The sequence below is a fragment of the Plectropomus leopardus genome, chromosome 4 (genome assembly GCF_026936395.1).
Source record: "Plectropomus leopardus strain MGB_pleo_1.0 chromosome 4, ASM2693639v1, whole genome shotgun sequence".
Classification (NCBI taxonomy): domain Eukaryota; kingdom Metazoa; phylum Chordata; class Actinopteri; order Perciformes; family Serranidae; genus Plectropomus; species Plectropomus leopardus.
Window position 1 is genome coordinate 11,715,958 of NC_142179.1, and position 15,706 is coordinate 11,731,663.

Below are 15,706 nucleotides of genomic sequence, written 5' to 3' on the forward strand. Positions count from 1 at the left end.
AGTGGTGTAATGTAACGAAGCACATTTACTCAAGCACTGTACTTAAGAAAGAATTTGAGGTACTTGTGCTTAAGTCTATTAATGCTGCTTCTACACTACATTTCAGAGGAAAAATTTGCACTTTTAACTTCACTACATTTTTGACAGTTTTAGTTTCCCTAAAAATTAAGATTTATGCATAAAATCATAAAAGATTATTAGATGTGATATTTTGTTATAAATTAAAGGATCAGTTTATACAAGCACAGCTGAAACTCTGACTTGATTAATCGGTTAGCTAACTATTTTGATAAACATTAAAGTATTTTCATATTCTTTTGGAAATAATTTTCAATTTTCCATTTTTTTTTTTTTTTTTTAGATATTTCTGAATTGGGTTATTTTAATACTTTAAGTGCATTTTTCTGATCATTAGTATTTACTTTTACTCAAGTAACATTTTAATAGTGTTTTCACAGTGTGGTATTAAGAAAGGGAACTGCATACTTGTACCACCACTAGTAAAATGTCTTCATTCATTTTTCTCACATGCAAAACATGTTGTTTTTACTCAGCTCTTGCTGTGCTGTAATTAACAATAGGTCTGCTCTGACAATAAGTGTAACATAAGATGTTTGCTTGACTAATTGCTTTAACACATATTATTGTAATATATATAGCAAAGAACAGTTTTTATATTAGAGGTTTTCTGAAGTTTTATTTTAAAATATGCAAATTGTGCATTATCTAATTAAGTATGCACTAATTTGCATGAATTTCCAGAACAAAAACCTGAACATTGGATTAAGCCAGGTTCAAAATTCTTGTTTAATTTTGTTGCCATATAGGAGTCAAAGTCTTTTACAAAGGGAATAGTGGATATCTCTTTTTAACGCTCCATAAGTCAGAAAATACTGTCAAAAGGCATGAAAAATCAATTTGTAGCAATGTTTTTAGGATTAAAATGCTATATCCATCACGCTGTGAATTATATATGAACAAATCACTCTGTAAAAACCTTTAAACTATAAAACTGGAAAGTCTGGTATGTGTAAGTGCTACCGAAATTGAAATTTTTGTCTCAGATTATGGGGGTAAAAAATACTAAGTTTTAGAAAAGTGTCTTTAAATATGTGATTTGTAAAATACCATTAATTTTGTATTGAAAAGGTAAGGCACTATAGGGTAAAAACAAAAAAAACTAAAAGTTATCACGATAAAACGTCCCAGTTTATTGCATACGTTAGGACAATTATTTTTGTTACAAGTTTTAAATTTTAGAATATATTGTCGTCAGAGAGAGGACATGTTATAGAAGCAAAATAGCCCAAAGTCAAAAAATTGACCGGTGCATTAAAAAATTGTTTCCACCTGTGGTCTCGCTTTAGGAAGCAGCATCCTCGCATATCCTCTTTCATCGTCCTTGCTAAGTTTTTTGTAAAATAAATAAAATAAAAATTGTAATCACCATATACGTTATTATACACTTTATAGGTTAGGCTGTTATGTGGCTGTAATTATTTATTAGGCTGTAATAAAAAAAAAAAAGGTCGGTTTCATGCGGGCCGTAGTCTCTTTGTATCAGTACAACATTCAGTATCATCAGTACTACAGTGAATGTATGAACAGTGCAAAACGTTTTGATATACCAGAAAACTTTAAACGTTTTAATTTAAGACCAAAAAAGTTTGCTTTTAGCCCCGTATGTCCTTGTATTAGTTGCCGATTGAGTCCTCGGTCGACAAATTTTCACAGTCAGTGAATCACAGAGCTTTCTTTGACAACTCCACGCTGCTCAAAAGTTTAAAAGGCTATTAACAGAAAATAATGGCCGTTTTCACCGTAGCATACGGCCATTTAACCTATTCTTCTTGCATCGTGGACACAATCTGCCCCACACCGTCCTCAGCATGGCCTCCCTCAGAGCCGGACTCCCCCACAAGTACACTGCAGGTGTGCACACAGCGTTGAAACGAGCCATGATTGCAAAAAGATTGGTGGCCTCATTCCTAAACGTCAGCCCTCGTCCTAGCAAATATCTGATTATAATGTTTACAAACGAGGGGCCCCACAACACCAAGAAGCTTATAACAACAAAAATTATAATTCTCAATGATTCTTTGTTGTTTTCTCTCTCGGCGCTGGGAGGGTCTCTTTCAAGCTGAAATCTGGCAACAACATACAGTTTGATAGTCATGACCACTTTGGTGAGCACAATGATTTGTAAGCTGATAATACCGAAGGCGTACAGCTGCATTGCTTTGGCAAGTGGCAGGAACAGTAAAATGATTGTTTGACAATAAACATGAAGCCAACAAAAGACATTTGCAGAGATAACCACTCCCCGGGTTATAAAGCGGCTGTAGATGAATGGATGACAAACAGCTAAATACCGGTCAAACTGTGCGAATAAAAATGTCATTATGTTAACCCCAAGAAGAGAAGGTAACATATTATAAGTTCCATTTCTCGAAGGATATCCCTCTTGAACATCAAACAGACCAAGATAAAACACAGAAAACCCAACCAGCGTGTCACAAATACTAGTGTTCAGCATGAAAATAAACCTGTTTTGGAGGCGGAGAGCTCTGGTGGAGAAAATTGTAACGACTATAGGTCCGGCTACCAGAACAGCAGCCGTAGCGAATAAAAGTTGAAAAATAAAAACAAGATAATCCACAGGATTGTCGAAGTTCACCGATAGGGGGACTCCTCCAGAGTCTGTGATGTTGGAGAGGAACATTGTTCCAAAGCTGCACCTTGAATTTAATATCTTTTTATAGCTGGTTATTAAGTCACTGCCCATGTAAACACAAACTGTTCCCCCGTGAGAAATGACCTAATATCGCTTTACATATCAGTGTTTAGGCTTCAACTCTTAAAATACTGATAAACATTTATGTTCATTTTTAAATTAATTCTTTTGAAAAGGTTGCCAATTAACAGTCACTGAAGTAAAGTATACCTTGTTCTTCAGTATTTCCATTTTATTTAGGGAGACACAATGACATTAAATTGATTTCATAGTATCGATACAGATGACGCTAACTCTATAATCGGGACGTGTACAAATTGAGCAAATCTTTGCAACAAATGAACCTAAATAATGATCACCCCAGTAATAACCCCAGTTTAGAAAGCAAACAGAAAAAAAGGAAATAGTCAAGCAAACGAACAAAAATATAAAGCTGTTGGCAAAGCTAAAACATATCGCTGTGGACTTAAAACTCATTTTCTAACAAGAGATGTTAGTTTTAAATGAACTTGTTCCATTATTTATGTCATTCTTCAGATATTAGACTTAACTTCAGCACCGGGAGCTGTCCACGATGACCTCGTGAAACCACTAATTCCGTCATCACATTAAAGATTGGGTTATTAATTAGGTTGTTAAATGGTTAAGAGGTCGGTTTCATTGGGATTCACCAGAACTCTCTTTCTGAACAGTATCTACAGTGAATTCTTTAACAGATCTCAAGCGTTTTGCTGTAGAAGGAAAAATTTTACTGTTTTATATAAGTATGGACATTAGGAGACGTGATCTATAAGTCTTCAACGCAACAGATTAAAAAGTCCGGCAGCAAATCTTGGCTAGTGTTGCTTAACTTCTCTTCACAAATGTTCCTTATAAAGCCACATGTATTGAAAAACAGAATTTTACCAGGACCAATAAATTCTTTCTTACTATAATTCATTACAATTACAGAAGTCTTCGTCGTAGTAGTAGTAATATTAATAATAATAATAATAATACTATAATAATAACAATAATAATAATTAGTAATAATAACAATAATAATAATTAGTAATAATAACAATAATAATAATAATTAGTAATAATAACAATGATAATAATTAATAATTGATAATTAATAATTAATAATAACAGTAATAATCACCATCATCATGCTCTAATGTAACCATAACAAAATATCCAGCTCGCTGTCTAGGAAGCTGTATAATAAGTTTGTTTATTATATCATTATAATTTAATTTCTAATTCTATTTAAGGTAATGGAGCTTTGCAAGTACAACTCATTAAATAATGCAACCTTCGCCCGTGTACTATTTTAGAATACTATATTAGCGTTGACTTTAAATAAAAAGATGCAAAACTAATATGTTCATTATTTATTATTTAGACGAAATATATTTGAGAGAGCCCAAAACGCCTTATACTTCAACCGTAAACATGCCTAAATAATTTATTTATGACTGTGTGGGAAAAGGAGGGATGACAGAAAGCACAGTTGACTCCTCTGGTTCTTGTTATTTCCATGACTTTTTAGGATCCCCCTTCTCATGATGGGGTCCAACTCTGAAGACAGGGGTTAAAGAGGATTTAAATTAGCAATGGCTGCATTAACGGATATAACTTACAGTATGTCTGGGTAAATAGTTTGAACGTTGTGTTTAATTTTGCATGCAGCTTCACACAGTGTTTCCCTGTTACCTCGTCTTGCATCGTGGACACAATCTGGCCCACACCGTCCTCAGCATGGCCTCCCTCAGAGCCGGACTCCCCCACAAGTACACTGCAGGTGTGCACACAGCGTTGAAACGAGCCATGATGGCGAAGAGATTAGTGGCCTCGTTCCTAAACGTCAGCCCTCCTGCTCCCACAAATCTGAGGATAATATTAACAAAAGAGGGGGCCCATAATACCAGAAAAGTTATAACAACAAAAATTATAATTCTCAACGATTCCTTGTTGTTTTCTTTCTCGGCGCTGGGAGGGTCTCTTTCAAGCTGGAATCTGGCAACAACATACAGTTTGATAGTCATGACCACTTTGGTGAGCACAATGATTTGTAAGCTGATAATACCGAAAACATACACCTCCATTGCTTTTGAAAGTGGCACGAATCTTACAACGATCGTCTGAACATAGACCTGAAGCCAACAATAGATATTTACAGTGATAATCACTCCCCGGGTTATAAAACGCGTGTAGATGAATGGATGACAAACAGCAAAATACCGGTCAAACTGTGCGAATAAAAATGTCATTATGTTAACCCCAAGAAGAGAAGGTAACATATTATAAGTTCCATTTCTCGAAGGATATCCCTCTTGAACATCAAACAGACCAAGATAAAACACAGAAAACCCAACCAGCGTGTCACAAATACTAGTGTTCAGCATGAAAATAAACCTGTTTTGGAGGCGGAGAGCTCTGGTGGAGCAAATTGTAACGACTATAGGTCCGGCTACCAGAACAGCAGCCGTAGCGAATAAAAGTTGAAAAATAAAAACGAGATAATCCACAGGACTGTCGAAGTTCACCGATAGGGGGACTCCTCCAGAGTCTGTGATGTTGGAGAGGAACATTGTTCCAAAGATGCACCTTGAATTTAATATCTTTTTATAGCTGGTTATTAAGTCACTGCCCATGTAAACACAAACTGTCCCATGAGAGATGACCTAATCTCACTTGATATCCAAATAATAACCAACACAAATGGGTAACTCTGTACTACTAATAAGAACTCTGTACCATAAACAAAATAAATAACTAAGCAAAATCATAAATCAAGGTAATGGATCTTATGAAACATGGAAACTAAGCATAAAATTGTAAGATAAACCAAGGAAATGAAGGAAATAAAACTAATTTAATGCAGGCACCCTTCTCAAGAAGAGGCTTCAAGATTAGGAAATAAGCCAGGATACACCTGAGGGTGCATTTTTATCAGATAATATTGTGTTTTAGTGCTGCAAATTTTGTTTTGATGATTTTTTAAAAAATCAAAATCAACCCAAATGCTTTATTTGCAAACCTAGAGCCAGAGTCTTATGGTGCCTGTAATGTTCAAGGTTATTTTTTTACAGTGTCGAAACGCTGACTATCATTTTATAAGTTAGTGATGGTGTCATCACTAACATCACCTTTAGCTACCCCTCACCCCAATAAAAAACTTCAGCAACGCTTGTAGTGTAAAGAACAACTTTATTGTGGCTTGTGGCCTTCACCATGGTCATCACCACACAACCTTGGCTTATCATAATTTTAATACATTTTTGTATTTCACATTTTAAACACTAATGCAAGTCAAATACCTTTATATAAGACATTCACTAAGATAAATATAAATGTAATCTAAATCAAAGCCTAATAACTACTTCATAAACAGAGAAAGAAGGCACAGAAAATAAATCTGAGCCTATGAGAAAACTGACAGTTTTGGATAGCATAATAGTTGTTCTTTAATGTGTATCCGGGAGGCCATATTTGTATAGTGCAGCCTCTTCACAACAACTCAACTCCTACAACTATTTATGTTTTAGCACATTTGAAAAACATACGTTGTTGTAATAATAGCAGAAACAAGTCCTCTATGGATCCCTGTCTGATACACTTCACAGTGTGTGAATCACATGGCTGATGTGTTCCTCGGTATTGCAAAGTGGTGTTTTCCAGAGGCATTCACCTCTCCTGTAGACCTGTTTGTGATGTAGATAGAGAGCTCTCAAATATTATTAGGCAAAATGGGCATGGCACCTAAAATCTTTAGACTAAGCTGATGAGTCAGTTCTGATGTATTGTAGTTGTTGTTTCTGCCCTATACACCTTGACTTATTTGTTGCAACTGCAGGATGAAACATTCAGTTAGCATTTCTGCAAAGGTCCTCAACTTAATAGGGTATTGCACATAATTAATTACATCAACAGTATCCATAAGACTGCATTTTTAACTCAGACATTTAGCAGGAATTTCTGCTCACTGACAAAGAAAGTACATCCATGCTTTTCCCCTACACATTGGCTACTGTGGTGCTTTCCCAAGAAAAGCTGAATAAATCTCTTCAGTTCCAGATTTGGCAAAGTGTGAGTAATAATGAGAGGCACGAAAAACTTTTGGAAACAGATCATGAGGGACATGTACTTTGAATTCTGAACAGACTAATGTTTCTCCCTGTCAGTGTAAATACACTGGCTGCTGAAAATAGCTTGAACATGATGGCCAAAATATTGAGCTGGATTGGAGTTCTATGGTTTGGCTGAACCATCATGGGAGAGAAACTAAAAAATGACATTTTGGGAAATTGGGAAAGGAAGTGCATCATGCGTGTAAGGCACAGAAAAAACCCTTGCAATAGCGGATATTGTATTTACTGTTGCTGCCGGATGTATTCATGCGAAGCACCAATCACGAAAATAGAACGTTTCCACTGTAACAAATTTACTGTAGCAAATTAAATGTAATTTCTAGGTTACAGGGTTGTGCAAAGAACATGCACATATAGCAGCATGCACAACACCAGGGCCCTGAAACCTAAATTATCTGCCGTTGGAAAGGCCTGTATCACTACCATTAAATTATGTGGTTGTCTGAGGTCTGATGTATGCACCCAATATCAGTTTTTCTCACAAATTCTCCTGGCAAAAGGGGAAATGAGATAGATAGTAAATGTGTTTATTCTACATTTAAATTGACTTTGAATACATGTGTGAAATATTTCAAATGCAGTTATATTATAGAGGTGCGGAAGTTGAAACAAACTCTTTGTTACGTTTACCAGTTTCCCTTAAAGTTATTATTCCAACCAACCTTTTGGATTTCTTGCAGCAGCAGATTTTGCTCCACACAGTTTTCCACACGGCCGTCCTGAGTGAAGGGCTCGCGCAAAGATAGAGGGACGGAGTGCACAAAGCGTTGCTCCTGGATAAAATTTTCATCGGATTCACGGCGTCGTTTTTATAGAAAAAATATTTTCCCGTCAGCGAAGACAAAACCGTATAGAGCATGGCTGGGCCCCACAGCAGCAGAAAAAACACAACTACCAAGACTATTATCAACAAGGACTCTTTCTTACTGTCTCTCTCCGGGCCCGGCGGCTCGCGCAGCAGCTGGTGTTTCGCCACAACGAGCAACTTCACAGTCATGGTTATTTTTGTGATAATAATCAACATCAAACTGATTCTACTATATGTTGCAATTTGTATGGCTTTAGAAAGTGGCACTACGTGTTGTATGATCAGCTGAGTGTAAACATGCACCCAGCTATACACGTTGACACATATAACCACTCTTTTGGTGATGAAACGACCGTAAAAGAACGGATGACATACGGCAAAATATCGGTCAAACTGAGCGAATAGAAACGTCATGATATTAACTCCAAGAAGTGAAGGCAGAATGTAATAAGCCCCGTTTTTTGAAGGGAAGCCCACTCGCACATCAAAAAGGAATTGATAGAAAATACCACAGCCTGTCATTGTATCACAAATACTTGTGTTCAGCATAAATATAAACCGATTCTGTCTTAAAAGTGCATGCGTCTTTATAATGCCACATGCCACAGAACCGGCCACTATCACGGTGCTAGCCCCAGCCAAGGTATGAAAAATAAAGAGAAAATAGTCCCCCGGGCTGTCAAAGTCAACACTTAGAGGGACGAGCGTTATGTTGATCATGACCAGAGTGCACAGTGGAAACAGCCAAACCTGAACTGCGACAAAAATAGAGGAACACTCCTGTTTTAAAGTCTTTTTTTTTTGGTTACATAGACATTTTCCATGGTGATGTTAAGGGATGGGATTTGTGTAGGAGTAAACCAGTGATGAATGACGTCATTATCACCTTGTGATAAATTTTATTTTTTAATTATTGTTCAGTTTCAAAACCTAGGAAAAAATAAAGTACAAAAGTTAAGTGATCTTTTGTATAACGTAGAGAGAGCGAAATAGTAACGTTTAGCATCCTCCTACCACCACAGTCATTACAGCCCGTTTTGTTGGGTAAATAGTGCTGTCAACAGCAACAATAAGGAGCTGACCAAGGTTCTGAACCCGCGGCTGTAACCGGTGGTGGAGCTTTATCAGCGGTACGTCCGCTGACCATGGTCCTGAATTTGCGGCTGGCAGCGGTACGACAGTTGTTCCAGTCTTAGCCGCCGTAGTGGTAGTGACGGTGTATAAATATTTGACCTGAATGTACAAGTATTTGGCGGTATACACCTTGCAGTGTTTATCCTGGTTAATTAGTCATACTGTTTTATCTTAAAGCTTGTTGTGCTGTGCTCTTAGCCATTTTTTTGCTACCATAGACTTTGTGTTTTGTTAAACAAACAAAACCCATTATTTTGTTTTTCAATTCAGAGGAAAAGGGTGCAGTTACAGGTAACGTCTGCCACTGTGAACCTTCCTCACCATTATTTGTAAACAGTAATAGAAACAGACAGTCAATGCTTCAGGCTGTTTGATTCATTATTTCAAGACAGAAAAAAGATCGAATCCTCGCACTCGTTCCGAAACTTCAATTACATTGTGATGTCTAACCGTATTTGTATGAGTGCGTCGTCGCCCTTTCGTCATATTTATTTTATTTTTTGTTAAAGCTTACGGTTCAATTTGTGTTTTGGCCCTACGCGATTCCAAGTCACAAGACAGCAGCTTGATGTCCAAACCGACAAAACTATAAAATGAACCGGACATATCCGTCACTACGGCTCCAACATTAGGAAAGCAGCTTGCAAAATTATTAACGCAATTTAGCGAGTACCCCGAACAACACCCCAATCCCAGCATCAGCACTCTGGACATACCTGTAGAACAGTACTGATTCATCTGAGCTAGTACAAGGAAGCAGAACTGGGCTGTAGGTCTGGAGCATTTATCACAGCCGAACATATTATTTCACAACACATGAAGTTAGTCACATAAACGCACTGCTATTGTACGGTAAAATTGGCAATTGACTGAATTTCACAACTCTTACTGCAAATGTTGATAGCAGCGAACTGCATAACAACAGATATTAATTTGTGTGTGTGTGTGTGTGTGTGTGTGTGTGTGTGTGTATAAAATGCCATCCTATGCGTAAAACTGGGGGAAATCTTTATTTTAACATTATTTTACTCGTAATGGAGCGATGCATAAACCACATGCCATCCGAACTTTAAAAACACGGATAGGAAACATGATTGTAGGACACTGAACAACAGGCTGCTACCTGCAATATTACCACCTGAATGAAGACAATATTCCAGAAAATGAGAAAACTCACAGTCCATATTCTAGTTCTGTTTTTAAGCAATAAATTCAGTTGGTACAAAAAATGTTATCCAAACGTTTTCATTTATTTTAATTTCATATTAAAAAATCATTTCCAAATGAAATTTAGTAAAAAATCTGAATCAGAAATATGTGACGGTGACACAAACACACGCGCGCGCGCGCGCGCACACACACACACACACACACACACACACACACACACACACACACACACACACACACACATACACATACTGCTCTTATCTGATCCCAAATACAGTTCATATTCACCTTTGATATCGCATTTGATTCCCCATTCAAAAGATTTCTACTGTCCAATCTGTGGGTTTTTTTCCAGTCATGTAATTTAACGTGATGATTGAGAACTCACATTTATTTAAACGTTATTATAAACATGTATCATTTTAATGTCAGTCGCATGCTCTGGCCATTTAGTCGATTCTCCTTATGGTGTTGATGCTGGCAGCTTCAGTTTATTTGTCACTCCATTAAAGTTGAAGCCAATTCTAAAAAAGAGAGAGGGTGGGGGGAGAGAGAAAGATAATTAGAGTAATTATCCTACATAACGTTTCCTATTGACGCACACAATTGGACAAAAACAAACAAACAAACAAATACAAACCAAATACTCCTGTGTCTTAAAACGGCACATAACGCGCGGATTACAGATGATAACGACATTTTCAATCACCATCTCTCACCTTGCCCTCCTGCAGGGGCAGACCCTCCGCCACACTGCTCTCCACACGGCCTCCCGCAGCGTCGGGCTGCCCCAGATGTACAGAGCCGGGGTCACCAGCGCATTCAGGCGTGCCATGATGGCGAACAGGTTAGTGGCTTCATTCCTAAACCTCAGACCTCCCCTCGTCAACTGTCTGACAATGATATTGACAAAAGACGGAACCCAAAGAGCCAAGAAGCATATAACCACAAACACAATGATGCGCAGCGACTCCTTCTTGTTGTCTCTCTCCGCACTGGGCGCCTCTCTCACCAGGTGGCTCCTGGCTATGATGTATAACTGAACTGTCATCACCACTTTAATGAGAACTATAATCTGTAGAGTCATCACACCAAACGCGTTTATTTGAGCCGCCTTTGAAATGGGCACCATATTCTGCACAGTGAGGATGGTGTAGGTGTAAATCCAACAAAACGCGCAAATTCCAAACACAAAAGATCTCGTTATGTAGCGGTTGTAAAAGAATGGATGGCACACGGCTAAGTAGCGGTCAAACTGAGCAAAGAGGAAGGTTAACACATTGACACCTAGGAATGAGGGTAAAATGTAGTAGGTTCCGTTCCTCGAGGGATAGCCCTCTTGGACGTCGAAGAGGCCGAGGTAGTAGACCGAGAAGCCGGTCAGAGTGTCGCTGATGCTCGTGTTCAGCATGAATATAAACCGGTTCTGACCTCGCAGAGAACGGGTGGAGGATATCCCGACGACCACCGAGCCGGCGACCAGCACGGCGCTGGTGGCAAACAAAATATGGAAGATGAAGATGAGGAAGTCCTCCAGAGTGTCGAAGTCCACAGACAGAGGGATGGTAGCGTTAAGGAGCATCCTGACGCTCCGCCAGAAGAAGAGATGAAACTTCTCAGAATTTAAGCAAACTTCCAAATCTCAAAAGAGCAGAGGCTTCAGTATAAACAAGTAAGCTGTTGACAGAACAGACACATGTCAGACATGTGGAAAAAATAAATAAATCACAATAACTCTCAGGGGTGTTTGTTAATGATAAAAACAAGATGATCGTCATGATCCGCTTGTTTATGCGTCCTGTGGTTTCCATAGCACTTTCTCAGTGGTTTGGTTTGTTGCATCCTTTAAGTTTCCCCTTGAAGTCTGAGAGGTCTATGGTTCAGGATGACCCTTGACTTTATCAGGTTTTTATCACTTTTATTCAGTTTTTTACTTTCCCAATTACTGTACATCAACCAGCAAGATAGTGTCTGTGTAATAAGAACATTTCGTTTTTTTCCCTTGAGTCTGCAGGATTGTCAGTGTCCTCTTAGGTCTTTTCTGTACAACATAGCTGTAATGTGTAATGTGGATGATTCTGTTCTCACAAATTTCCGTTTTACCATCTTTAAACTCATTTTTAGTCATTTACTAATGTAGGGGATAATCATAGATGCACAGGGTCCAAATCACCCTGCATGAGTGAATTATTAGATCATGGCCCTCTGGGCACAGGGGTTCAAAAGGCCACCACCACTCCTGCATTGGAGCAAGACACAAGGACAATGTTGTGGGCTTGCCTCTTCTGTTGATGTTGTTTTGCATTTTTTTTGCAGTTGTTATTTATCTTTTTGTTGTGCTGTGTCTCTTTGTAGATATTTAATGTCTCTCGCAATTCCTTTACATCTCTTTGGGGTCTTTTTGTGTATCTTACTGGTCAGTATGTGTCAATTTGAATGACATTTTGCAGGTGAAGGCCAAGGGCCATGCCATTTTGGGTCCCTGGGCCTGCGCCTGGTTGGCCCTTTTATCAATCCATGCTTGCGTGGACATAAAGTGCCTGTTTCAATACTAAAAACTACCCAAGATACGAACTGTGTATACTAACAAATCAAGCAAATGCCAGATAACAGACATAGTATTTTCTTTATTCCAGGTACATTTTGCAAAAAAAAAAAAAGTGAAATTTCCCAACAAATGAGTTTTGATCACTTAAAGGTCTCTTCATTAAACTGTTATTGAATCATTTGATCTATAAGAACTTTCTCCCTGCAATGCCTGACTAGAGTTAAGCCTTTTTTAACCACTAGAGGGAGAAATAAACCATTTTATTAATATAAGGTTCCTTCTCTCTGCTATGGGCAGTAATCTCTATCATGCACCAAATAAATTAATTTTTAAGGCCTGAAATTCAGCAGTATATTAAACCCTTTTTTATGGATTCATAATAAGCTGTATTAGAGAGGGTTTATGCAACTGTTAAACAAGCTCAGTATACGCAGGCTAGGTGAAATAAGAATTTTTAAATCTAAAAAAAGGTCAAACTGCACTACAACAATAGGCAGGTTATGATAATGATTTTTATGTATCTGAAAGGTATTGGTATTGGATATTGGTTTTATTTTTTAGTCATTTTGTGCTTCTTCATAGTCATTTTGTATCTCTTTGTAGTGGTCAACTTGTGTCTATTTGAGGTACATTTGTGTCTTTTTTATAGTTTGTGTCTTTTTGTAGTTGTTCTATGTATCTTAATAGCTCATTTGCATCGTTTTGTGGTCATTTTGTGTCTCTTTAAAGGTCAATTTCTGTCTTTTTGATGGATATTTTTGTGTTTTTAATCTCAATTGGGTCTTTTTTTAGTTCCATTGCATCCGTTTGTGGTCATTTTGAGCCTCTTCCTGACCGACATGTCTTAAATGTTGATTTGAATGACATTTTGCCGGTGAGGGACAAGGTTTCTGATACACTTTGGGCCCCTGGGCTTGTGCCCACCAGATAGACCCGTCCAGTAATCATCCATGCTAAAAGTCAGTTGACTTTTGTATGTTTTTTTTAGGAGCTTGTTGACTTGTTGTCCATGGTTATTAAATGTCTTCCCTCCTACATAAATAAGAGCAGGTGTGACTCCCCTTCTTAGCTGTGCCGTCACACAGCTGCACTGCTGCCAGTCCCTGCTGTGCAATGAAGACCTGAACACTCTTTTGCGTTTTCTCTGCTTCAATGAGTAACAGCAGCCACCGTTTGTCTCCTGTGCTGCCCCTCACAAGCTTTGGCAATGTCTTGATGTTTCTTTTCAACATTTTTCTGGCTGCAACTATCATTTTCTTCAATGTGTCTGTGTCAGTCTCCATCCTGCTGGACAAGGCGCTGCGCACAGAGAACCGCTTCATGTACATGCTGAGCACCTGCTTTAGTGACATCTGCACTGGCGTGTCGTATTATTATGTTGGTGTTCTGGATGTAAGAGACAGCTTTGACTCCCCTATGAGAACCATGTACATCGTCCCCACGTTCCTAGGGCTGTCTTACATGGCCATCCTGGCCGCGCAGGCAGACAGGTACCATGCGGTGATAGCACCCTTTAAGTACTCACAGCGCATGACCAGAAACAGGACCCTACTGGTCATCTTTGCCTACTGGCTGTACGCTTTCCTTATCGTGGCTGTGCAGAACTTGGTCACAATCGGGGTAGCCAAAACGATCACGAGCTTGGGCACGTTTGTGGGGAACATATTTACAGTGATTATAATGATAGGGCTGAATATCAGACTGCTTATAATAGCCAGGTTCCAGCTGGAGAGGGAGCCACCATCTGAGGAAAGAGACAACAAGCGCTCATCGGTGTATCTCATCCTGGTGGTGGCTGTGTGTTTCCTAGGGACGTGGCTTCCTATATTCTGTCATATTACGGCCTGTAATTTCATTCGTTCAAAGTGCTATATCTTTAAAAATGAAGGCACTGACCCTATTCGCATTCTGCCCCGAGTTAATGCTGCCTTGACCCCCGTGCTGTACATCAGAGGGTGCACTGGAATTAGAGCGACGCTGCTCCGCAGAGTGTGGAGACCGTGCCGCAGGAGGAGGTTAAGAGTGAGATGATTTTTCACTTTAACTCCTTAGTGTTATCTAAACATGCTTTAACCCGTGTTTTACGCAATTATTTGACCACATCCGAGCCCAGATGTTGCAGAAAACAGATATATATTTTGTCTTCATATCCTCCACTTTCCTCGACTTGTTGACATATTGGAGTTAATTGTACACAGTGACAATGCAGGTGCGCAGTCAAATGTTGTACGACTTTGTATAATTTGTTTGATAATTTGTGTATGATATTTTCTGTTAGATCTTGAAATTCTGTCTGCATATACATTAGTTACCCCTGCTTAATTTAAGAGCTGGTTTAAGAGTTTGTTTTGTTTTGTTTTTTTTACAGTAAGTGCACAGCATGGTTTAAAACTTAGGACAAGTTCAGGTTTTTGGAAGATAACGGAAATATTTCATCATGATTTCATGTCTGTTTTTACACCTTCATTTTTCCACTTTTGTTCTCAGATCACCATGAACGAATCCAGGTCTTTTCAAAATGTTCAGTCTGAATTTCTTGGTAATTGTTGTTCCACACAGAATTGCTGAAAGTTACAAATGAACACCGATCCTATGGCGTGTTTAAAATTTATTTTAATACTGCAATTTTCAACAAATAAAAAATTAAAGGTTTTCAATAACTGAAACCTCAACTGTGCCAGCTTTTAGTGATTATTTTCATGTAATGTTTCTTTAAGTCAACGTCTTTATTCAGACTCTTTTTATTAGGTTATTTGTTGGAAACAAATAAACTGAAAACATGTAAAGGGAAAAGTGTGTCGCGCCTTTATGATTATTTGTGCTGAAAAGCCCCCACCTGACTATTATACATTTTATTTACATGTTATATGTGAGGCTTATCACATTGCTTAATAGCCAGTGTCTCAGCTATGGGACGAGCCAGTAATACAGAAAGAGATTCAGTGCGTTTAAGCGCCTTGATTACGCAACACGTGTCGAGCCTCCCCGCAGAGGATGCACTTTCTCCCCTCAACCACAGCGTGTCAGAAGAGCACTTTGGCACAGGGCCATAACTTCGATAACCACTGAATGTGAGCTATCAGCATAAAGCATGGGAGATTAAACTGATACACTATCTGGATCAATCTGTGTCTCCTCAGCTCCAGTGTGCAAACATATGTATGATTAGCCGCAGC

At 38.5% G+C, this 15,706-nt stretch overlaps 5 protein-coding genes across 5 annotated transcripts; 1 reads left to right on the top strand and 4 right to left on the bottom strand.

Annotated features, from left to right (window-relative positions):
- Positions 1-1,672: 1,672 nt before the first annotated feature.
- Positions 1,673-3,621, bottom strand: LOC121944992 (uncharacterized). Its single transcript, XM_042488980.2, has one exon. The coding sequence runs from the start codon at positions 2,783-2,785 to the stop codon at positions 1,817-1,819; it is 969 nt and encodes a 322-aa protein (XP_042344914.2). The 5' UTR covers positions 2,786-3,621; the 3' UTR covers positions 1,673-1,816.
- Positions 3,622-4,114: 493 nt separating this feature from the next.
- LOC121965365 (uncharacterized) lies at positions 4,115-6,372 on the bottom strand. Its single transcript, XM_042515517.2, has one exon. The coding sequence runs from the start codon at positions 5,371-5,373 to the stop codon at positions 4,429-4,431; it is 945 nt and encodes a 314-aa protein (XP_042371451.2). The 5' UTR covers positions 5,374-6,372; the 3' UTR covers positions 4,115-4,428.
- An 18-nt stretch (positions 6,373-6,390) lies between these two features.
- On the bottom strand, positions 6,391-9,592 carry LOC121944163 (uncharacterized). Its single transcript, XM_088076550.1, has one exon. It carries the CDS (start codon positions 8,396-8,398, stop codon positions 7,457-7,459), a length of 942 nt encoding a protein of 313 aa, XP_087932676.1. The 5' UTR covers positions 8,399-9,592; the 3' UTR covers positions 6,391-7,456.
- Positions 9,593-9,650: 58 nt separating this feature from the next.
- Positions 9,651-11,564, bottom strand: LOC121944162 (uncharacterized). The gene has a single exon (XM_042487864.2). It carries the CDS (start codon positions 11,562-11,564, stop codon positions 10,698-10,700), a length of 867 nt encoding a protein of 288 aa, XP_042343798.1. The 3' UTR covers positions 9,651-10,697.
- On the top strand, positions 11,147-15,317 carry LOC148189726 (uncharacterized). Its single transcript, XM_088076551.1, has one exon. The coding sequence runs from the start codon at positions 13,683-13,685 to the stop codon at positions 14,559-14,561; it is 879 nt and encodes a 292-aa protein (XP_087932677.1). The 5' UTR covers positions 11,147-13,682; the 3' UTR covers positions 14,562-15,317.
- Positions 15,318-15,706: the final 389 nt, after the last annotated feature.

Coding starts and splice junctions, on each gene's coding strand:
- LOC148189726 (XM_088076551.1), top strand. CDS start 13,683: ATGAGTAACAGCAGCCACCGTTTGTCTCCTGTGCTGCCCCTCACAAGC.
- LOC121944992 (XM_042488980.2), bottom strand. CDS start 2,785: ATGGGCAGTGACTTAATAACCAGCTATAAAAAGATATTAAATTCAAGG.
- LOC121944163 (XM_088076550.1), bottom strand. CDS start 8,398: ATGATCAACATAACGCTCGTCCCTCTAAGTGTTGACTTTGACAGCCCG.
- LOC121944162 (XM_042487864.2), bottom strand. CDS start 11,564: ATGCTCCTTAACGCTACCATCCCTCTGTCTGTGGACTTCGACACTCTG.
- LOC121965365 (XM_042515517.2), bottom strand. CDS start 5,373: ATGGGCAGTGACTTAATAACCAGCTATAAAAAGATATTAAATTCAAGG.